The following is a 19,950-nucleotide window of genomic DNA, read 5'->3' as shown; positions in this document are numbered from 1 at the left end:
CATCTTAGCCTCTGCGTCCCCGAGAAGGACAGACCTGGTGGCAACTCCAGTCAATCATCCTTAGCAGAGTTTTTAGCTTTGGTTCTGTTTCCAGACCTTGTTCCTGGCATAGGTCATGGTAGGTGCTTCGGTACTGTTAGGTGAATAAATACCCAGCTGATGGGGAGTGGGTTTGGAGGGGACAGTCTAGAAAAAGGATGAGATGGGATGAGCAGAAGTTGGGGGAAGACAGATCCCATGGGCATTTAGGCAGGTTCCTGTCCCCATCTGTAGTTTACCAGAAACCATTTGCCATTTCATAACCTCAATTTCCCCATGTGTGCAGTAGGTATTGCCTACCTGCTCTAGAAAGGATTGAGGAGAGCATATGAGATGTGATTATATGCAAGTGTTTTTCCCTCCTGATAGAAGAGGACGTCAGACTAAGGGCTCAGACAGCAAAAACCCCGTTAGATGTGCTTTGTCTCTGCTCGGACATTTCTGTGAATGAGGATGATTCTCTCTTGGGAGCTCTGACTGGAGCCAGGGGGCCTCGATTTGTATTTCGGCCCAGCACTTTCTAGCTGCTGACCTTGAGCAGGTTACTCGATATCTCCGTATCTCAGTTTCCTCATCTCTGAAATAAAGATATGGTTGGAATATACACCTCCCAGGGTGATTGTAATGATTCTACAATAGAAGCCTTAGGAAAAGTGCCCCAAACAGTCAATGCCCAGGATGGCCTCAGATTCTTGAACTGTGATGCTTGACTAATTGTATCCTTGCAGAAACCTCTTTGGGTTTCGTACCACGCTACTATCTCAGTTTTATAGATGATGACATTGAGGTATGCACAAGATCCAGGGCCTGGCACATTCTAAGGACTCCATAATTATTAGTATCTACTAGTAATTATTACTAATAGTGACATTCTGTCTCTAGAGAGTGTTGTCATTCATGACTGCAACCTTGGTGCAGAAAGTGTCCAGGGACTGAAAGCCACATCACCAGGTTGCTGGGCTGTCATCATCCGCTTGTGCCTAGGACCTCTGCGTGCCTAGGCCCATACGCAGCAGCTATGCCACCATTGGAATTTCTCCCTTCTTTGACCCTGCCATGACCAAGGCTTTGGACTTCGTGTCAGAGGCGGGGTTGCGTCTGTCTGCTTCCCGAGCAGGTCACTTCTCTCAGGCCTTTTTCCTTTCGGTCAGAGACAATTCTTTTTTTCTGGATCTCAGGGTGGGGCCAGTCTCCTCAAGGCATTTCCTGCCCAGGAGTTTATATTTGGCCTCAGCAAAAGGAAAGGGAAGTAACCAAGAGGGGTGGGACACAGAGCTTGTGGCACAGGGTCAGAAGAGTACCCAGACTTGGCAGACTGGGAGCGGGGCATGGTTTATACATACCCCTTGTCACAGGTGCACTTGGGTATGCTTGTTGTGACAAAGCTCAGTGTTCCTTCCGGGCACATATTTCTGCCCTCAAAGCAGACCTCATTTTCTGGCCTCACACCTCCGAGTCTTGTTCTTTGGGCTTGTTGCTGCCAGCTACCAGATCCAGTTTGAGTTGGAGGGGTGGGTGTGTGTGTGTGTGTGTGTCCGTGCTGGGTCTGTGTGATGTGATGCTACCAGATGAAGGGGGGTGGAGTCAGGCCTATTCACTGTTTACTTGGAAAGCAGAGCTTCCTGACTGTGTGTTCCCAGAATATGTCGTTGTCCTTACCGTACTACAGTGGGGAACTGACATCAGTAGGATCCATTGCACTTCAGTTCCTGTTGGAAGGAGGAGACAGGATTGTATTGTGGTGTACCACGTAAAGTTGCAGTCTGCAGCACTGGCAAAGCATGTACATTGGATGCTGGTTCGATTCCCCTGGCTGCTCCGCTTCTGAGCCTGCTCCCTGATAATGGCCTGGATAAAGCAGTGAGGGATAGCCACCCTCGTAGGAGACCCAGGCTTTGCCCTGGCCTAGTGCTGGTTCTTGTAGCCATTGGGCAGTGAACCCAGCAGATAGAAGATCTGTCCCTCTCTGTAACATGAACTTTCAAGTAAATAAATATTAATAAGAAAAAAAAGAAGAAAATAAATGGAACAGAATCATGTGCTGCTGGGAAAGTAATGGAACTATGTAGAGCCCACTTACATTGAACTGAGCCATGGGTGGTAGTGGGGCTGGTGACAGGGTAGGGGAGTGGCTTTGTGGGAGAGGGTGACCTATCTCCTGCCCAATAGATAGCAGTTTACAGTTTCAAGTCAAACTAAGTTGAGGAAGTGCAGGGCCTGGAGTGCCAGCTACCAAGCAGTGTGATAACTGCCTCCAGGCTGTGGCCAATAAGGAGCCTGGTTTGTGGCAGAGTAGGAGAGTGGCCAGGTAGAAGCTAGGCTCTTGGAAGAAGAGGCTGGCAGCCTGGCCCCTTGGCAGGAGAGACTAGAGGCTGGGAACTTGGAGGCCTGAAGAACCCTAGGCATGGGAAGCTAGAGTGCAGTTGCACGTGGGAAACCCTGACCGTTTGATGGAAAAGTTGATAGAACAAACGTAGTGACTCAATACATGTGGGGAGAGGGGAAACGAGCTTGAGTTGCGGTGTAAGACAAGGCAAGTTCCTGTGCCTTTGGGAACAGGAACTTCAGGAGAGCTAGTTGGCGAGGCACCATGAATTTGGTCTTGATGCCCTCTGAGGACGTCCCTTTGGGTCTTCGGGAGGAGGATGTGAATCCGACGGATCGCTGCCTATACTGGGACAACCACGGCTCCTCACACTGGCCTGCACTCTGGTTCTAGATTTTAGCAAGTGGTCATTAGAGGACGGGGAACTGAGGCTCAGTCAGGCAGTGATCTGCGTAAGGTTACGTAATAAGTGGCTAGTGAAGCTAAAGCCAGAATGTAGTTCCCCTGACCTTTGGTACTTTCTACTGGTACCACGGCGGAGAGCAGTTCCTGCCTGTGTAATGTCTGCCCCAGACCGGTTTGGCTGGCATCTCTTGCCTCCAGGCTGGGAGTCTGGAGGTGGTGGAATAGCACGTGGCTTATTAAAAACACCTGTCTTTCCTTGTCACCATGACCTTGTCAGAACACCTGGGAGTGGATTGGGGGCTGCAGCCCCTGGGGCAGGAACACTAACAGAGAACTGCGGCAGAGCAGGTGGCAGCTTTGACCTTCACTGTCACAGGAAAGCCCTGGACCGAGCAGGAATGTCAGCTGTCTGCTTTGGCCCTGCTGTGTTCAGCACTAGCCTAGGAGACCACAGGCCAGGCTCTGTCGGGACTCAAAATTCTGAAGCAGCCCAGGGAGGCAGAGACGTCTGCTTTAACCTCCAGAGCCATGTGACTCACTGTCATTTACAGTTATATACAGGAACTCTGGCCACAGCTTCATGAGCTAAGGACAGGGTGAGGTGGGGAGGGAGTAGTGGGGAACCACAGTTGAGAGATTCTTGTGTAATCTGCATTATGGACCAAATCTCCAAAGCAGAACTGTAACTCTGGTTAGCCCTGCAGAGTGCTGGCAGTATGTGAAGATCAGGGACTACCATCCCTGGTATGCCCTAGAATGCCACCTCTCTCTCCCCAGGGCAGTCCCAAGGTGGCATAGGACTGCTTACAGGTGCCTGAATCTCCCTGCCCCTCCCCCTATCCCGGTAAGACAAAGGCTGATCCACAGACTCTCCCACTTGAGATCTGAAGTCAATCTTTCCTCATTGTGGGGGTTGCCTGGGGGGTATTTTAGGATCTTTGGCAGCTACTTTGGCTTCTACTCAATAGAATATTTTCAGATATTGCCAAATGTCCTCTGCAGGGCTGGAGGAATGGTCCCTGGTTGAAAATCCCCATGGGAGGACCAGAAGCCTTGCTCTGTTCTTATGGAGAGGAATGTATAGAGCTGACACATGCGAATCTGCCACAACAGGTTGGCAAAAACAATTAAGTGGTTTGCTATTGCTGCCACACAACCCATGCAGTGTTCCATGGGATCTTTGTTATGGTGGTGCCTGGTTTGCGATGGGGAGACTCCAGAAGCACTGCTCTCACTTGGCACCCTGTTGGAGCTCTGGTTGAGGCTGAGGGTGGCATCTGAACAGGTGCAGCAGAGCCCCACGCTCTGCCCGGTGACCTAATAAGCCGGAGGCCAGCCAGTGTCTAACCCTGCCAAGCCAGGCCAGTTGAAATGCAGCGGCCCTTGCTATGGTGCCCCTCCAGCGAGGTTTGGAATGTGGGATGAGAGCTATTTTGGTCCTGTCTTCCTTTCTGCCTGCACCTCCCTCCCCTGTAAGCGTGGAGCTGGAGCTGTGATTCCAGCTAAAAGCAGAAGGAGCACAGGGAGGCACTGAAGGTGGACAGTTATTGCAGATCCCCCTAAACATCCGCTGCAAGGTTGGGAGGGGTTGTGAAGTCTTCAGCAAGATTCAGGACAAGTCCTCCTGGGTATCTCTGTCCCCTTTGTGCCCTCTGTGTCCCAGATAAGAGGTGGCAGAGCCAGCCAGTCACTTGTTTCAGCATCTCTGCAGGGTCCCTGCTAGTCCCGAGGGCATCCTGTTGGCCAAAGCTTCTTAGTGTGTTCTTAGGAGATGGTGAGAGCAGCCAGTTGAACGTAATTGGGGAGCCCAGCATGGTAACCCAGTGGCTAAAGTTCTCGCCTTGCATGTGCTGGAACCCCGTATGGGTGCCAGTTCACAACCCAGTTGTCCCACTTCCCATCCAGCTCCCTGCTTGTAGCCTGGGAAAGCAGCTGAGGACGGCCCAAGGTCTTGGGCCCTTGCACCCATATGGGAGACCCAGAAGAAGCTCCTGGCACCTGGCTTTGGATCAGCTCAGTTCCAGCCATTGTGGCCACTTGAGTGAATCAGTGGGCAGAAGATCTCTCTGTCTCTCCTTTCTGTAAATCTGACTTTCCAATAAGAATAATTCTTTTTTTAAAAAAGTAATTGCAATGAATCCTTTTTTAAAAAGCCAGTGTTCCTTCTATTTTTTAATGACTGACTTTTTTTTTTTACTTGAGTTACAGAGAGAGTGAGAGAGGGAGAGACAGCGAGATCTTCCATCTGCTGATTCACTCCCCAAGTGGCTGCAACAGGTGGAGCTGGGCCAGTCAGAAACCAGGAGCCAGGAGCCTCCTGGCTATGTGGGTGCATGGTTCTAAGGACTTGAACCATCTTCCACTGCTTTCCCAGGCCATGAGTGGGAGCTGGATTGGAAGTGGAGCAGCTGAGACTCAAAATGGCACCCATAGGTGATGCTAGTGCCTCAGGTGGAAGCTTAGCTTGCTGTGCTACCATACCAGCCCCTAGTGTCCCCTGTTGAAGGTCGCCTCTCTGAGTGTGGGAAACGATCAAAGGAAAGGGCACTTGCTAGGGTCTCAACAGTGCACTCCAGCTTTCCCTCAGGGTGCCAGCTGTCTCCCGCAGTCTGCCCCACCCGAGGACTTGGGCGGTTGCACAGAGAGTGGCATCCTCAATGTTTCTCCACCTCTTAGGACGTGGACGTGGACATGGGCTTTTTCTCTCATGCTCAGGGAAGATGGGAGAAGATATTGCCCATGTCAGCCCTGTTTAGGAGGCATCCATAGTGCAGTGAGGGTTATGGAAGAGCTAACAGAGGCTCTCAGAATTGCCTTTTGGAGCAGGTGAACTAATAGTTTGAATCAATCACTTTCATAAACCTCCCCGGGCCGACCTGCTCCCCTACCTGCCCCGATCACATGTATCCGTGTTAGTGCATATTGCTCTCTGCTGTGTTCACACTCATGCCTCGAGAGAACACGGGTCAGTATTGACAACAGTCTGGAGTATGGCTTTCGGTGTGATTTGCCAGCAGCCCATGCCCAGGACTTTCTAGCTGTCCATGTCTGGTGAGGGCTGTTGTTCTCTATCTTGGCCGTATTTGAGAATTACCTGGCGAATTCTCAAAAACAGCCCCCAAACGAACCCTAGCCCTAGAGACTCTAATTGAATTTGCCGTGGCCAGGGCCCAGGCACTGACATTTTTAAAAGTTCCCCAGGAGATGTTGCTATGTGGCTAGAGTTGAGAGGTGGAGGATGTGAGGTGGGGGAGGGTGTTGCAACAGGACACCCAAAGAGCTTTAGCCACAACAAACGTTCAGCTGGGTCCCCGTGACATCCAGCCATTTCTTGTCCTTGTTTTTTTTTTTTTTTTTTCTTTTAAAAAAGTTATTTATCTGAAAAAGCAGAATGAGTGAGAGAGGGAGATATCTCTCCCACCTGCTGGGTCACTCCCCAAATTGCTGCAGCAGCTAGGAGCCCGGAGCTCATTTTAGGACATTCATATAAATGGCAGGGACCCAAAAACTTGAGCCATCACCTGCTGCTTGGTCAAATCCCCAGCAAAGCTTCCAGAACAAAGCCAGTTGCCTAAAATGGCTTAAACTGCAAACAGGGAAGCCATCTTGAGTGGGAAAAGCTTTGTTCCCCCCAGCTTAGTTATCTTTGGGCATGATTGCCTTTCCTTAGTGGGAAATGTTACTACTCCCCTCCACCCCCATGCACAAAGCCTTGCCTTGTTCTTGCAGCATTTCTCAGGGACAGAAGCCCTGTTTTTCTCCTCGTTCCATCTCCTGTGAACAGATGAATGCTCCGTGCTAAGAGGCTGTGTGAATGTAGGCGCAGTTATTGTTGTGATCTCTGAAACCACGTGCGGCAGCTCAGTCATTCCTTCTTTGACACTCCCTCCAGGAGACCTGTGCTTATACTGTGAGGTCTGGTTTGACTCCGGTATTTTCCAGAAAGTATGCCCTCTCTCCACTGACTCTGAAGGCTGAGGTCAACTGGGCCCCTTCCCCAGGGGAAAGAGTATGGCCTTATATCTCAGTGGAATCTACTTTGTGCCAGCTAATTGTTGTTACTGTCCTGTCCTGGCACATCACCCTAGCTCTCACCAGAGCACGGCCTGCCGTAGTATAGCAGTTCAAACTGCAGGCAGCCATCTCTTGGAATCTGCACATCTGGACACTGAACTAGGGCCAGGGGCCACAGACATTCCTACCTCACTCGTCTCAGCCTGCCCAATGTCACTCTCCCCCGCCAGGCACAGAAGCCAATCCTTAATCTGGGCTGCCTGGACTCACCTGTAGCTCCAGGTGAATTGACTCCCCTGCAGGTGGGGTAGGTCACTTCTGGCCACAGCCTGGGCAGGCCAGGACGAGTGAGCAGGATGACGGCACAAACACCTCGGTGGAGTCCTTAATCACCAAGACATATGTGCCTGGCTGCTGCTTGGAGGAGGGAACCTCAGGTCCTCCCAGCCCACCATGAGATGGTGTATTGTCGGGAGCCAATGTCCCTGACATCCTGCTTGTTAATAACCCATTACATTCCCTAGATTCCTACTGTGGAGGCTGCTGGGGAATTCAGACGATAGCCCTGCTTCCAACTCTTGTGCTCCATTTGTCTTGGAGCAATTGTAGCCTCTGCGAAACATCTGCCTACTAACCTCACTGTCTTGAGCCATGTGACTCTGATTCTGACCGTGAGTCTATGCAGACTCAGAAGGAGACACCGGTGGGGCCTCCTTCCCCAATTTTCTTTTCCTTTGTGACCCTTCAGAGTCAGTGTTGGGAGGGAACACCATGTTGAGTGGTAGGAGCTTTTATTTTTGTCGCAGTATTGAAGTTAATGCTCTCTGAAGTGGTAAGAAGTGGATGCTAAGATTCCCGGTTTACAGAGGAGACTGAAGTCTAGGGAGGTTGTCTGACTTGCCCAAGGTCAAGGAGTTATGGACTGACGACATAGGGTTTGGACTCAGTCTTATGACTCTGCTGGACCAGAAGAAACAGTGGCCTGGAGTTGGTTCATTCTGAGTCAGAGCTCAATGCCTGTCAGGCAGGTGAGAGCAGGTGGCAGTTACGCAATAGAAAAGCACACTGAATGTTGAATGAGAAGATCAGGGTTGAGGTGGACATTGTACTGTAGTAGGTTAAACCTCTGCTTCAGACACAAACATCTCATATCAAAGTGCCAGTTCTTGTCCTTCCTACTCTACACTTACAATCCAGTTTCCTGCTAGTGTACCTGGGAAGACAGAACAAGTTGGCTCAAGAATGTACATCCCTGTCACCCACATGGGAGACCTGGATAGAAGTGCTGTCCCAACCCTGGCTATTTCAGGCTTCTGCTGAGTGAATCAGCAGATAAAAGCTCTCTCTCTCTCTCTCTTTCTTGATCAGATTTGTAGTCTCAGTTGGGACACTTAGTTCTGTGTGACTATGGGCCTCACTCTGCCGGGTACTGTACTGTAGCTTTTAGAGGACACCCGTATGGAGAGTACCCGCCCCCCAGGATTTCACCCCGCCTTTTGGGGATGGAGCCTCAGGTGTGTAGGTTGACTCCAGCAGGCATCCTGGGGTGAGAATCACTGAGCTCCCTCATTTCTCTTTGCACATCACAAGCTTTAAGTGTGCAAATCACCTGAGAATCTTGCTGAATGTAGCTTCTGATTGGGTGGTCTGGGGCTCAGCCTAGGACTCTATTCCTAACAAGCTCTCTGATGACGTTGATGCTGCTGATTCAGAACCACACTTGAGAGCTTGGCTAAAGTAGCCCAGTGGCTAAACTCTTCGCCTTGAAAGCCCCGGGATCCCATATGGGCGCCGGTTCTAATCCCGGCAGCTCCACTTCCTATCCAGCTTCTTGCTTGTGGCTGGGAAAGCAGCAGAGGACGGCCCAAAGCCTTGGGACCCTGTACCCATGTGGGAGGCTCCAGGCTTCTGGCTTCCGATTGGCTCAGCTCCAGCCTTTGCGGCCACTTGGGGAGTGAGCCAGTGGATGGAAGATCTTTCTCTCTGTCTCTCCTTCACTCTGTGAATCTGACTTCCCAATAAAATAATTATATATATACTTAATTATCATTTATTTATATATATATATAAAACAAACTACACTTGAGGCAGCAAGGGAGCTGGAGGGCATCTAGTGGGGATGAAAGAACTTGGCACCTGCCCCTGTGAGCTGCTTCCCTTTCCGCCAGCCCTGGCCAAGACGGCTATCAAGCCTCAGGGTAGGGGAGCAGGCAGCCTGTCACACTGCTGTGGGTTTTGTGGCTTGGGCAGATGGCAGAGACGTGTTGGCCTCAGGACTTTTCAGGCTGTACTCTCCCAGCAGCTTCAAGTGGAGAGAGGAGACCAAGAACAAAAGAGGATAAAGTGTATCTCGCCTTTTCCTCTCTTCCTCATTGTCTTAACTCCTTCCATGAGTGGCTGAGGGCTATAATGAAATTTCCAGGGTGTGTTCCCAGCATGCAGACCTGTATCTAGGGGGTTGGTTTTCCTGATTGGAGTGGCCAACCCAGATGTGCAACTCTTCTTTTTTTTTTTTTAAGGTTTATTTTATTACAAAGTCAGATATACAGAGAGGAGGAGAGACAGAGGGGAATATCTCCCATCTGATGATTTACTCCCCAAGTGAACACAATGGCCAGTGCTGTGCTGACCACACGGGTGCAGGGTCCCAAAGCATTGGGCTGTCCTCGACTGCTTTCCCAGGCCACAAGCAGGGAGCTGGATGGGAAGTGGAGCTGCCGGGAATAGAACCGGTGCCCATATAGGTTCCAGGCACGTTCAGTGTGAGGACTTTAGCTGCTAGGCCATGCAACTCTTTGAGGGTCGCCAACACTCTCCACGGTCACTGCTGTGGAAACTCTGACCTAGTCCATTTTGGGGGTACCTGCTTTTGGTCGGGACGCAAAAGCAGAGCTGGCTGCTGGGAAGGGCACTGAGAACTGGGAAAGAGCTCCTACCAGGAGTGTGGCAGGAACAGGGGACAGGGAAGTAACCATGCAGGCCTGTCAGCTGCCTTGGCAGCAGAAACCCTGTGTGAGGTGCTCCCAGGGGGCCTCTGTGCAGGTTCTTTCCCGGCTAGTCTCACCAGCCAGGCCACTGTTGACCTGGAGAGCTGGCACCATTCTCAGGCCTGCATCGCCCCCTGCCAGACAAACTAGGGTACTACTAGCAGAGCTCACATACCACAGGGCCTCTGCTGCTTATTCCGAAATCTCTTTCCTAAGGAAGTTATAACATCACTCTCTTCCCCCCTCCTCCCCGCCCTTACTCACACACACATGAGCACGCAGATGCCTGTAGAGACTAATCCTCATAGATCGGGCACTTGAGCCAACTTGGCTACAGCTACATTACACTAGCCATGCTAGGGTAGACCCCGACCTTGTGCATGAGCTCATGGAATTGCACAGCTGTCCATCCCTGCCGTATCTTCAAAGCCCTCAGCGGCTCCAGGGGCTCCAGAACCTTCTCTTCTTCCCTTCAGAGCCTCATCAAGGCATGAGGCTTCAACAGCCTATTCCTTCTGCCTGATTCCCACCTCCCCACCACTCTCCTTTCCCTTGTCTATTTAGCCAGCATCACATCCTTTGTCATATCAGTCCTGGCTGCCAGCATCTTAGACTGGATCTTTTTATGGATGAGCACCAGGAAGGGAAGGCTCTTTTTGTCTTGAAAAATCATGTCATTCTCTTTGGATGTCTCTGGTTAGGAGGGCCAAGTGGGACGAATGGCCACAGATGCAGAGGAAATGGAGGAAACATTGGGAGCGGGACTCCATGGCCCGAGCAGCTCGGCTGAGGCCACCTGCCATCCCTTGCCAACCCTGAAATGCCAGAGCCTGTGGTCCTAATTCCATTGATCCTCAGCTCCATCTGGCCACCTGGCCAGTCCTAGGATTTTGCCATTGATAGCTTACTCTGGCCAGCAGAATCTTCTGTGTGGCTTTAGTCCAGCTATACTTTGCCACACTGAGGTTGGTGGCAGTGCCCAGCTCTGCGCTAGGCACTTTCAGAGCAGATGCAGCAGACTGACCCAGCCTTTGCCCTCCAAGACTCCCACAAGCCAACACTGTGTTAGCATAATATTCAGCACTGAATTATGCCACCAATTGGCCGATCCACCCAAGGAGAATTGGGACAGCTCTGGGGAGGAGGGGGGGTCTCTCTGGGGAGGGAAGCCTGGATTTTGAACAGTCAAAGGGGAACCAGAGTCCTGGAAAAGCTGTGCCCAAAGAAGAAGAAATCCCAAGTAGAGTAGGACTGAGATTACACTCCGAACTTCAGCTGCTGCTTAGGTCAACTGCCGGACTGGACAAATCATCTTCTTTCTGAGCCTATTTGTGTGTTTGTACAATGGGGCACGTGCAGACTGCTTTGCAGGTTTATTGTGCGTGTTAAAGGAGATTTGGCCATCTAAGTGTGGCGTAATATAAGGTGTGAAGATGGCAAGAGAATAACAATAAACTTTGCTAAACACCTCACATCTCTTGACTGCTCAAGGATGGGTTTGCTCAGTTTCCCCATGGGAGGCTGAGGGTGGAGGTCCAGCCCATGCGTTCCAATGGCAGTGGTACTCCTTATTCCTGGGAATGGCCCCTAGTGATGGATTTCATCCCCAGGGAAAGGGCGGAAGAGTGGGAAAGGCTTAGCATAGGTAGGGAGTGAGACTTCAGAAAGCTGTTGGCCAGGACAGACTTGGGCTTGGGAAGCAAGCGGGGCACATGTGCCAGGCCCTTCAGTACCACTCTTGCCATTTCTGGATCCTTTGAAGTAGAGGCTGTCCGCTGTTGGAAGGCAGCATGTTCCCCCAGTGGGGCTTGGTGCCAGCAACCTGCTAACCCCACATTTCTTTCCCTTTGTTCTGTTTCAGAAACTGAGGCCAAAAGAGCATGTGAATGGCTTCGCGCCACAGGATTCCCTCAGTATGCTCAGCTTTTTGAAGGTAAGGCCGCTCTATCATGGGCCCTCTCGGATCCTGAAGCTTTCTGATCCTTCAGGTTCACATCTCTAAAGCAAGGCAGCATCCGATCCCATCTCCAGTTGACACAAGAAACTGTGCATCCTGGCCCTCACTTTCAGGAGCTTAACTCCTACAGCCATCACCCTCCCTCTAATGGCAGATTCCCAACAACCTTGGGTGTTACCTCTGGCTCGGAGTACCTTGACTCTATCCTGGCGTGAGCATTCAGCCAGAGCTCCTGAGCATACAATGTGGATGGTGCCCCTTGGTGTCGTGCACATAGGTGGCCCTACCCTGATACTGCTTGACAGCTTATTGCTCTATCATCCTTCCTTTCTCTTCCTTGTTCTTTTCTTGAGCATCATGCTAGGTGTTTCTGCTTTGTCCTCTGCGCCCCACATCCCCACTGCACCTTGGCCTCACCCTTGCTTCAGCTTATCAAGCCCACCAGTGACCTCCATGTGGTCCAATTCTGAGGTCACTTCCAAGTCCTCATCTTGCTGCACCTCTCAGAGGCATGACGTTCGTCACTCTTTCAGCTTCTAGAGCACCCCCTCCTCTCCTGGATGCCTCTCTGGCTGCTGGCTTGGTCTCCTTAACACCCTGTAGTATGTAAATGAACTTAGGGGTCCCCATGTTCAACCTGGGCCCTCTTGTCTCTCAGCACTTCCTTCCCATGAGGTTCTTGTCTAAGCATATCTACATTCTGAGGATCCACAAATGCCTCCTTCCAGACCTCCTTCCCAAACTCCCGATTCACCTCTTCAGCTCCCAATTCAGTATCACTAGTCAGATGTCTGATAGCCAGAATCTATGAGAGCTCACAAGTGTAAAACCACATTCCTGACGGAGGGCCCCAGTATGTATCCGTTTATGTCAAGCCCTGTATCCAAGAATCTTCTTAAATTTAACTTTTCCCTTGTCCCCTAAATCTAACCCTCAGCAAGTCCTTTCTCTTTCCAGAATGTGTGTGCATGTGCGTGTGTGTGTATGTAAATGTTTTGTTTTGACTTATTTGAAATTCAGAGTTAGAGAAAGAGAGAGAGAGAGGCTGATTTTCTATCTGCTGGTTCACCCCCGAGGTGGCCACAATAGCCAGGGCTGGGCCAGGCTGAAGTGAGGAGCCAGGAGCTTCTTCCAGGTCTCCCATTTGAATACAAGGGCCCAAGCACTTGGGCCACCTTCTGCTGCATTTTCCAGGCCACAAGCAGGGAGCTGGATGGGAAGTGCAGCAGCCAGGACACGAACAAGTGCCCATATGGGCTGCTGGTGCTGCAGGCAGTAGCTTTAGCCTTAGCCATTACGTCATGATGCTGACTAGATCTACTTCCTATTGCCTCCATCACCACCTGTGGTGTGGCCCTGTTTGCCTGGGCTTAGTGCACCAGCTGCCTGATCTTTCACTTTTGCCCTCCCGTAATGTTGTCTCCATGCTACAGCTGGAGAGCTCCTGTGCTCATAGATCAGCCTGTGACTATGTCCCTCCACTGCTCCAAACATTCTCATGGCTTCCCAGCATGCTCGAACGCAATATGTGCAAGTGCAGTGGCTCAGCAGACCACGTGACCCAACCTCTGCTCATTACTCTCCCCTTTGCTCACCTCCCTCTGAGACACCTGTCTATTTGCTTACACTATCTTTGCCCTCCTTAGAGCAAAGATACCGGTGGGCCTGCTGCCTATAAGTCACTTGTGTCTTTGCCCATTTTGGGGGATCCAGCTCAGAAGGCCCAGAAAGATCTTTGCTAACCACGACCCCACCTCTCCAGCTTCTCTCTATCCCATCCCATCCCATCCTCCTGTGCCATTGCCCTGGCTGATGTCTTTGATGGCATCTAGAACTGCATTGTCTTTGTTTCATGTGTTGTTTTTTGTCTGTTTCCTGTAAGAATGTAGACTCCGTGAAAGGAGGAACCATTCTTGACTTCACTATTGCGTGTCTGATGCAATCACCTGGCACAAAGTAGGTGCTCATTTAATATTCCTTGTGTGAATACGTGAGGAATGGGTTCGTTTTGCAGTAAGGTAGAGAGCTGTGAGACTGCTTAGAGTCTCTCTTCCCTTCCTCTGACTCCTTTCTCTTTCTTTTTTCCCACCAGGGAGTGGGCTCTTCTTGCTGCTCCGGGCAATGGGAGGAAGTAGTGAGGTGTTACTTGGCTTTCCTGTTACTCTTTGTTACTGTCTCTTCTATGCTTGCTCCTTCCCTACTGCTACCAGTTCTCCTTAGGGTTGAGGGAAGGTGTCTGAACATCCCAGGTCTCAGGTGCACTATTTGAATCCAGGTTGGCTCCTGGTTGCCATCCAGGATGGTGGGCCTCCTGTCCTTCATGAACCTGCCTCACTGACTGTTGGGGACCTCTGGCTCAGCTCAACTTTCCAGGCCTTCCCAGCCTCTCCTGACACCTCCCCTGAGCTTCCAGGTTCCCCTTCTTTACTCCTGGGTTTCTGCTTCTGCTTTGGTTCATTGTCTTCCTGCATCGTCTCTCCCTTAGTTTTTCCCCTCTACCTTGCAGCTCAGGTTGCTGGGGCTGAGTTTCTGATCTACCACTGGGCTCATCTCTGTTTCTCTCTCTGCCACACAGAAGGTTCATTTCCCCTGGATATTGACTCTGTGAAGAAGGACCACGGTTTTCTGGACGAGGACTCTTTGGGGGCCCTGTGCAGGTAGGGTGGGGGCTGGGGACCAGGCCTAGGAAACCAAGAGCCCAGCTTGGGACCTCCTCATGGGAAAACCCATCCCTGTACTGTCAAAGAGCGAAGGAGGCCAGCTGACTCATGAGGCTCATTTTCTGAATTCATATGCCCATTCCAGTTTTTTTTTTTTTTTTTTGGTCTGTGACACCCTCACCCATTCACTCTGAAAGCCAAGATCTAGCCTTCATTCTTCTTTTAAGTGATATCCCCATATATTCCTCTGATTCTGTCTTTCTCTGCTTAAACTGGCTCAAGCCTTGTTGACGCCAAACCATGACTTCTCAGATCTATTAAAGTAGCTTTCTAACCGGTTTTGATCTCTGTATTCCACACTCCCCTCCCCGCCAACCCGACACATCTCTGGATCCTTTCTATCTACAGCCTCCAGAATCAGCCTGGTAAAGCTCCCAGTGGTGTGTGCTCCTTTGCCACTGGCTACAGGAGTAAAGGGCAAGCTTTCTTAGCCTGACCCCTGAGGCCCTGTGCAGTGTGGCTTTTGACATGCCTGTCAGCCTTAGACCCACCCTCTTACGCCCACATGCCTCTGTTTACTGCTTCCCTCTCTGTCGTGTCTGGTAGCAATTGGGACAAAACTCCCTGTTTCTATCACCCTCAGACTATCAGTTCCATCCTCTGGAAAGCCTTCTCTGATTGGCCTCTCCTCCCTTCGTGAAAGTTCTTTGCTTCATGAAAGTTCTTTGCCTCCTGCTGTGTGTGTCTGCCATCCATGCCTTTTTCTACTCTGTTTTCAGACTGTCCCATTTTTGTAGTGGGTTATTCCCATATCTCCAGCCTCCTGGGGGACACAGGCCCTAATCTTCCCAGCATCATTTGTGGCACTAAGACGTTCATGCACACTGGAGCATTGGCAGGGGACGGGCGCTTGACAGAGGTTTTGATGGCACAGGCCTAAGAAGTGGTGGATAGCACCTTGGGAGTGTCTTGGTAGGCTATGCCAGGTTTTGATTTTGTTGCAGGAGGCTGATGACCTTGAACAATTGTGCCTCGATGAAACTGGAGGTCCATTTTCAATGCAAGCAGGTGAGTCACAGCAAGTAGTGGCACCGGTCGGGGGGGGGGAGAGGTGGGAAGCTCAGGACATACATCAAACTCTCATGAAACCAGCTCCAGCATCAGTGTCACAGTTATTGGCAGTGTCCAGAGCAGCGCCTTGCACCAACCTGCGCATGAGGGCAAGAGGGGACCCCCTACATTGTAGACTCATGGCTTTTGATCTACAGGTTAGCATGTGAGGGCGAGTGCATGGGGGGGGAGCTTATCACTGTCTCCTCCACCCTGTGATATACCACACAACACACACACACACGCGCGCACACATACACATATATACACACACTCACACACTCCCTCTCCTGGGTTGACCAATAATTTTGCCTGTTGATGACCTGTCATCAGAGAAATCCGTCTTTCTCCAGTGCTTGCTATGTGCCAGCTGAAGTTCCTTGTATAGGAAGCAGAGACAGAATGATATGATGATCTTGAAAGTCAGGATCCCAGCCTCACCCCCTGGGAGGGCCCACCTCCTCCGAATCTCATTTCCTCATCTCTACAAGGAATTGGGAGGGGACTGAACTAACGGCCTCCAAAGGTCCTGTATCTCTGCCCTTCGGAGAAGACTGTGCAAACCATGAGGACTCTTGGTCTTTGTATGTTCTTGGAAATGCAGGCCCAGCCACCCCGTCCTTTCCCGGGAATAACCTTTGTTGCTTTTCTCTGGAGTTTTCTATACCAGAGAGATTAGCAGTCAGATAGGGCAGCCCAAGTGATCATAGCCCTGGCCTGGGAGACAGAAAACGCACAGGGTTTGGTTTCACTGTGTTCTTGGCTGCTGAGTGACCTCAGGCAAGCTTCTGCCTCTCTTTGGGCCTCAGCTACCCCATGTAGCAAAGGAGGAGATGAATTAGAGAATCTCAAGTCCCCTCCAGCCTTGACATCCTATGATTGCAATCTCAGATTGTAGCCTAGAGATCCCAGATGCTTTCTCACTGACTTAACTGCCACTGTATGTCCTTGGGTAGGTGACTTCTTATTTGCAGGTTTCAGTGTCCCTCTTTGTGAAATGAGAATGAGCTACATTATTAGTTGGCCCTTACCTTACATCTGGGCTCTGTGACTCCTGGCTTAAAGTCAGCTCCCTCTCAGGTCTCTTCAAAAGCGTCCCAAGTGTTAGGGGTGGAGTGGAGCACAGGCAGGAACTTAGGGGATGGGCCTCTCTGACTGACCCCCTGGTGCCCTCTCCAGAATGAAGACTCTGAAGAGGAGGAGCAGTGTACCATCAGCAACCATTGGACCTTCCAGCGTGAAAGCAAGCGCTGGTCTCGCGTAGGCTCCTCTGACCTTCTGGCCCCACCAAGCCCCAGCCTGCCTGTCACCTCCAGCTGTGAGAGTGTTCTCACTGAGCTGAGTGCCAACTCTCTGCCAGTCATCACCGTGAGCCTACCGCCTGAGCCAGGAGAGCTGCCCTCACTGGGCCATGCCTCCAGTGCAAGTGACCAGCCCCTCTTGAGCATTAGCCATGGCCATGAGGGGTCCCAGGACAAAGTCAAGAAACACCGTTCCCGGAGTTTCCTTAAGCACCTGAAGAGAAAGGACAAGGGTGGCGGGCAGCAAGCAGAGCCCGAACGCAGCCTGGCCATGCCTGAGAAGACCTCCAAAACCTCATCTTTCCGAAGTGGCCGTGGCTTCCTGTCAGGTGGATTTTACAAGGCCAAGGACCGAGCAGCTAGTTCTGCCGGCCGCAGTGGTGCTGAGACTCGGAGGGCCTGGGACATCTGGCCTGTGGCCACACTGCGGCATCCTCAGCGCAGACGTTGGGGTGACTGCCTGGTACATGTACCCAGGGACCATAAACCAGGGACATTCCCTCGCTCCCTGTCCATTGAAAGTCTGTGTCTTGAGGATGGGCACCACCTGGCAGATTGGCAGCCAGGTAGGTGCTGGGGTTATGAAGGGCGCCGGGGCTCCTGTGGCTCAACGGGCAGCCATGCCAGCACCTATGACAATTTACCCGAGCTATATCCACCAGAGCCTGTGTCAGCTGCGGCTGAGACTGAAGATGAAGACACTGAAGGAAGTTATGCCCACCTAGATGACATCCTCCAGCATGTGTGGGGGCTACAGCAACGGGTGGAGCTCTGGTCTCAGGCCATGTACCCAGATATGCGGCCTGCAGAGAAGGAAGAGGAAGATGATGAGGAAGAAGAGGAAGAGGCCAGTTCACCAGTGGAAATAGCCACCGCTGCAGCTGAAGGCCAGGCTGAGGCTGTGGCCCAGGGAGGCTCCTCAGCGTGGATCCAGAGTGAAGTCCAGCTAGTAGTACCAGCTCAGATCCAGACTCCAGCTGAAGCAGAACCATTGGCACAGGCAGAGGCCGAGGCCCCAGTCTCGGCTCCAGTCTTGGCCCCAGCCCCGACCCCGGCCTCTGCCGTGATCCCAGTCGAGAACAATGAACAAGAAGCAAATTCAGGTGGGGAGCCCACCTCTGCCTCCAGCCTCTCTGTGGAAGGACATTCCATTTCTGACACTGTGGCCTCCTCCAGTGAACTTGACAGTAGCAGAAACTCTGTGAGTGAGGCTGAGGCCTCTGGATCCCTTGCTGGACTACAGGCCTCAGCACCTCGTGAACGGCGTGATTCCGGCGTGGGGGCCTCTCTGACCAGACCCTGCAGGTAGGAGCTCTGCATAGGGGTGGGTAGTGGGGATCTCTGTCTGGCTCTCTCTCTTTCTGAATCTGAATTCTTAGTAATGAGACCCAGACTTAGTAATGAGGCCCAGCTTCCTGGGCCTCCCTGGTGGTCACCTTCAGGCAGCCACTCCCAGGAAAGAAGTACAAAGAATATAGAACTTGGGCGACCAGGATATATTAAGAAAATAATAGCTCTTGGGCTTTGATTTCTACATCAAATTAAATAAGAGTATTACAGGAAGTGGCCTTTGACTGCCCCCCTAATCTTCACCTACCCCACAGCTTTGAGGTCAAGGTTTCCCGGAGCAGGTGGGGAGTAGGTGCTGCTTGTGGCCACTGGATGGAACTGAGCTCTGTGCCTCCCTCCCAGAGAGCTTCTTGGCCCCTGAGCAGACCTGGATACTAAGGCTAAACTTTGCCATCTCGGGGTTCAGTCAAGGCACTGAAAGTAGTAGTCTCTTCTAGCAACCAAACTATAGTTTTTCCTAAGGCTTAGCCAAACCTACTCCTCTGGCCCTCCCCCCCTTCCCCATTCCAACCAGAAAGCTCCGTTGGCACAGCTTCCAGAACTCCCACCGGCCCAGCCTTAACTCAGAGTCTCTGGAGATCAACCGGCAGTTTGCGGGTCAGATCAACCTGCTGCACAAAGGCTCCCTGCTGCGGCTCACTGCCTTCATGGAGAAGTACACCGTGCCCCACAAGCATGGCTGGGTCTGGTAAGTGTCCCTCTTGGCCCCTGAGGGGTGAGGGTGGTGGTACAGAGCTGTTCCCTGAAATCCCAGGCCCGCAGGGAGATGGGCCCTGAAGGTGGGTGCAGGCAAGCAGAGCCTGATAGGTCAGTGCACTGGTATGATATGCCAAGAGGCTGGAGTGGGTGTGTCAGGGGCATTGGGTGGGGAACCTCTGTGATGCAGCTGTGCCTCCTCCATGCCAGCCTTACCAATCAGATTGACCTACATGCAGCTTTGGTTGTCGTTGTCCTGTTGAGCACCCTCCTGTGGCTCCGCATGGTGCAGAACCTGTCCCTTCATGATCCCTTCATATTCTGGTCTTGCTTTCCCTTTCTGGTTCCCAAGCCACTGACTGCAAAGCAATGCCAGTCCCTGGCCAAAGGAACCAAGTCCCCTTTGCTGTGGCTGAGCTGTGCTTTACCCTGCTTCTTTGCCTGTGTTCAGTCTACTGAACTTGACCTGCCTGCAGTGCCTTTTGTCCATTTCTTTTTCCTGTCCTCTGGGACCCTGCTGACTTCCAGCCTCCTCCCTGAAGCCTTCCCTCAGCTGCTAGGTACTGTTCTTACCTGCCACTGACCTTGCCCTGTATTCCTGGCCTGCTACTGTCCATGAATGGTCAGTGTCATTGGCATAGTTAGCTCCTTGACCACCCTGAGAGCTCTCCAAGGTTTTCTGTGTCTTCTAGGACTGGGCCCAGAGCTGGCGCTCAGTGAGTGTTGACCTTGGGGATAGGATGTGTTCTTTCCCCCCAGCACCCTCACCCCCACCATGAGACCCGAGATAGTCTCCACACTCTGTCCCCTGTCCCTGATTGCTTATCACCACCACTGTCCAAAACAGGTCAGTTCCAAAGTTCATGAAAAGGAACAAGACCCCAGACTACCGGGGACAGCATGTATTTGGGGTGCCACCGCTCATCCATGTGCAGCGCACGGGCCAGCCACTGCCACAGAGCATTCAGCAAGCCATGCGCTACTTGCGCAGCCAGTGCCTGGACCAGGTGAGCGCTCCCTGGGGGAGCTTGTGCAGAGGTAGTGCTGGAGGGAGGGTAGTCCAAGGCCAAGGAGCTGGGGAGGGAGACTGCTATGGCCTCCCTAC

General features: G+C 51.8%; 1 protein-coding gene across 4 annotated transcripts in view; it reads left to right on the top strand.

The window, feature by feature from the left end:
* Nucleotides 1-19,950, top strand: part of STARD8 (StAR related lipid transfer domain containing 8) — a 41,462-nt gene that overhangs the window by 16,366 nt on the left and 5,146 nt on the right. For 2 of the 4 annotated variants that reach the window (XM_058658543.1, XM_004595208.2), the window contains exons 2-7: nucleotides 11,633-11,704; nucleotides 14,304-14,385; nucleotides 15,393-15,456; nucleotides 16,678-18,104; nucleotides 18,664-18,837; nucleotides 19,693-19,852. In XM_058658543.1, the coding sequence (XP_058514526.1) occupies nucleotides 11,633-11,704; nucleotides 14,304-14,385; nucleotides 15,393-15,456; nucleotides 16,678-18,104; nucleotides 18,664-18,837; nucleotides 19,693-19,852 (1,979 nt within the window). The remainder of the gene's footprint in view (nucleotides 1-11,632; nucleotides 11,705-14,303; nucleotides 14,386-15,392; nucleotides 15,457-16,677; nucleotides 18,105-18,663; nucleotides 18,838-19,692; nucleotides 19,853-19,950) is intronic. The other 2 variants (XM_058658544.1, XM_058658546.1) reach the window with 2 other exon arrangements.

The sequence above is a fragment of the Ochotona princeps genome, chromosome X (assembly GCF_030435755.1).
Source record: "Ochotona princeps isolate mOchPri1 chromosome X, mOchPri1.hap1, whole genome shotgun sequence".
NCBI lineage: Eukaryota > Metazoa > Chordata > Mammalia > Lagomorpha > Ochotonidae > Ochotona > Ochotona princeps.
The sequence above is the reverse complement of the archived record's forward strand: the minus strand, read 5'-3'. Positions and strand labels throughout refer to the sequence as shown.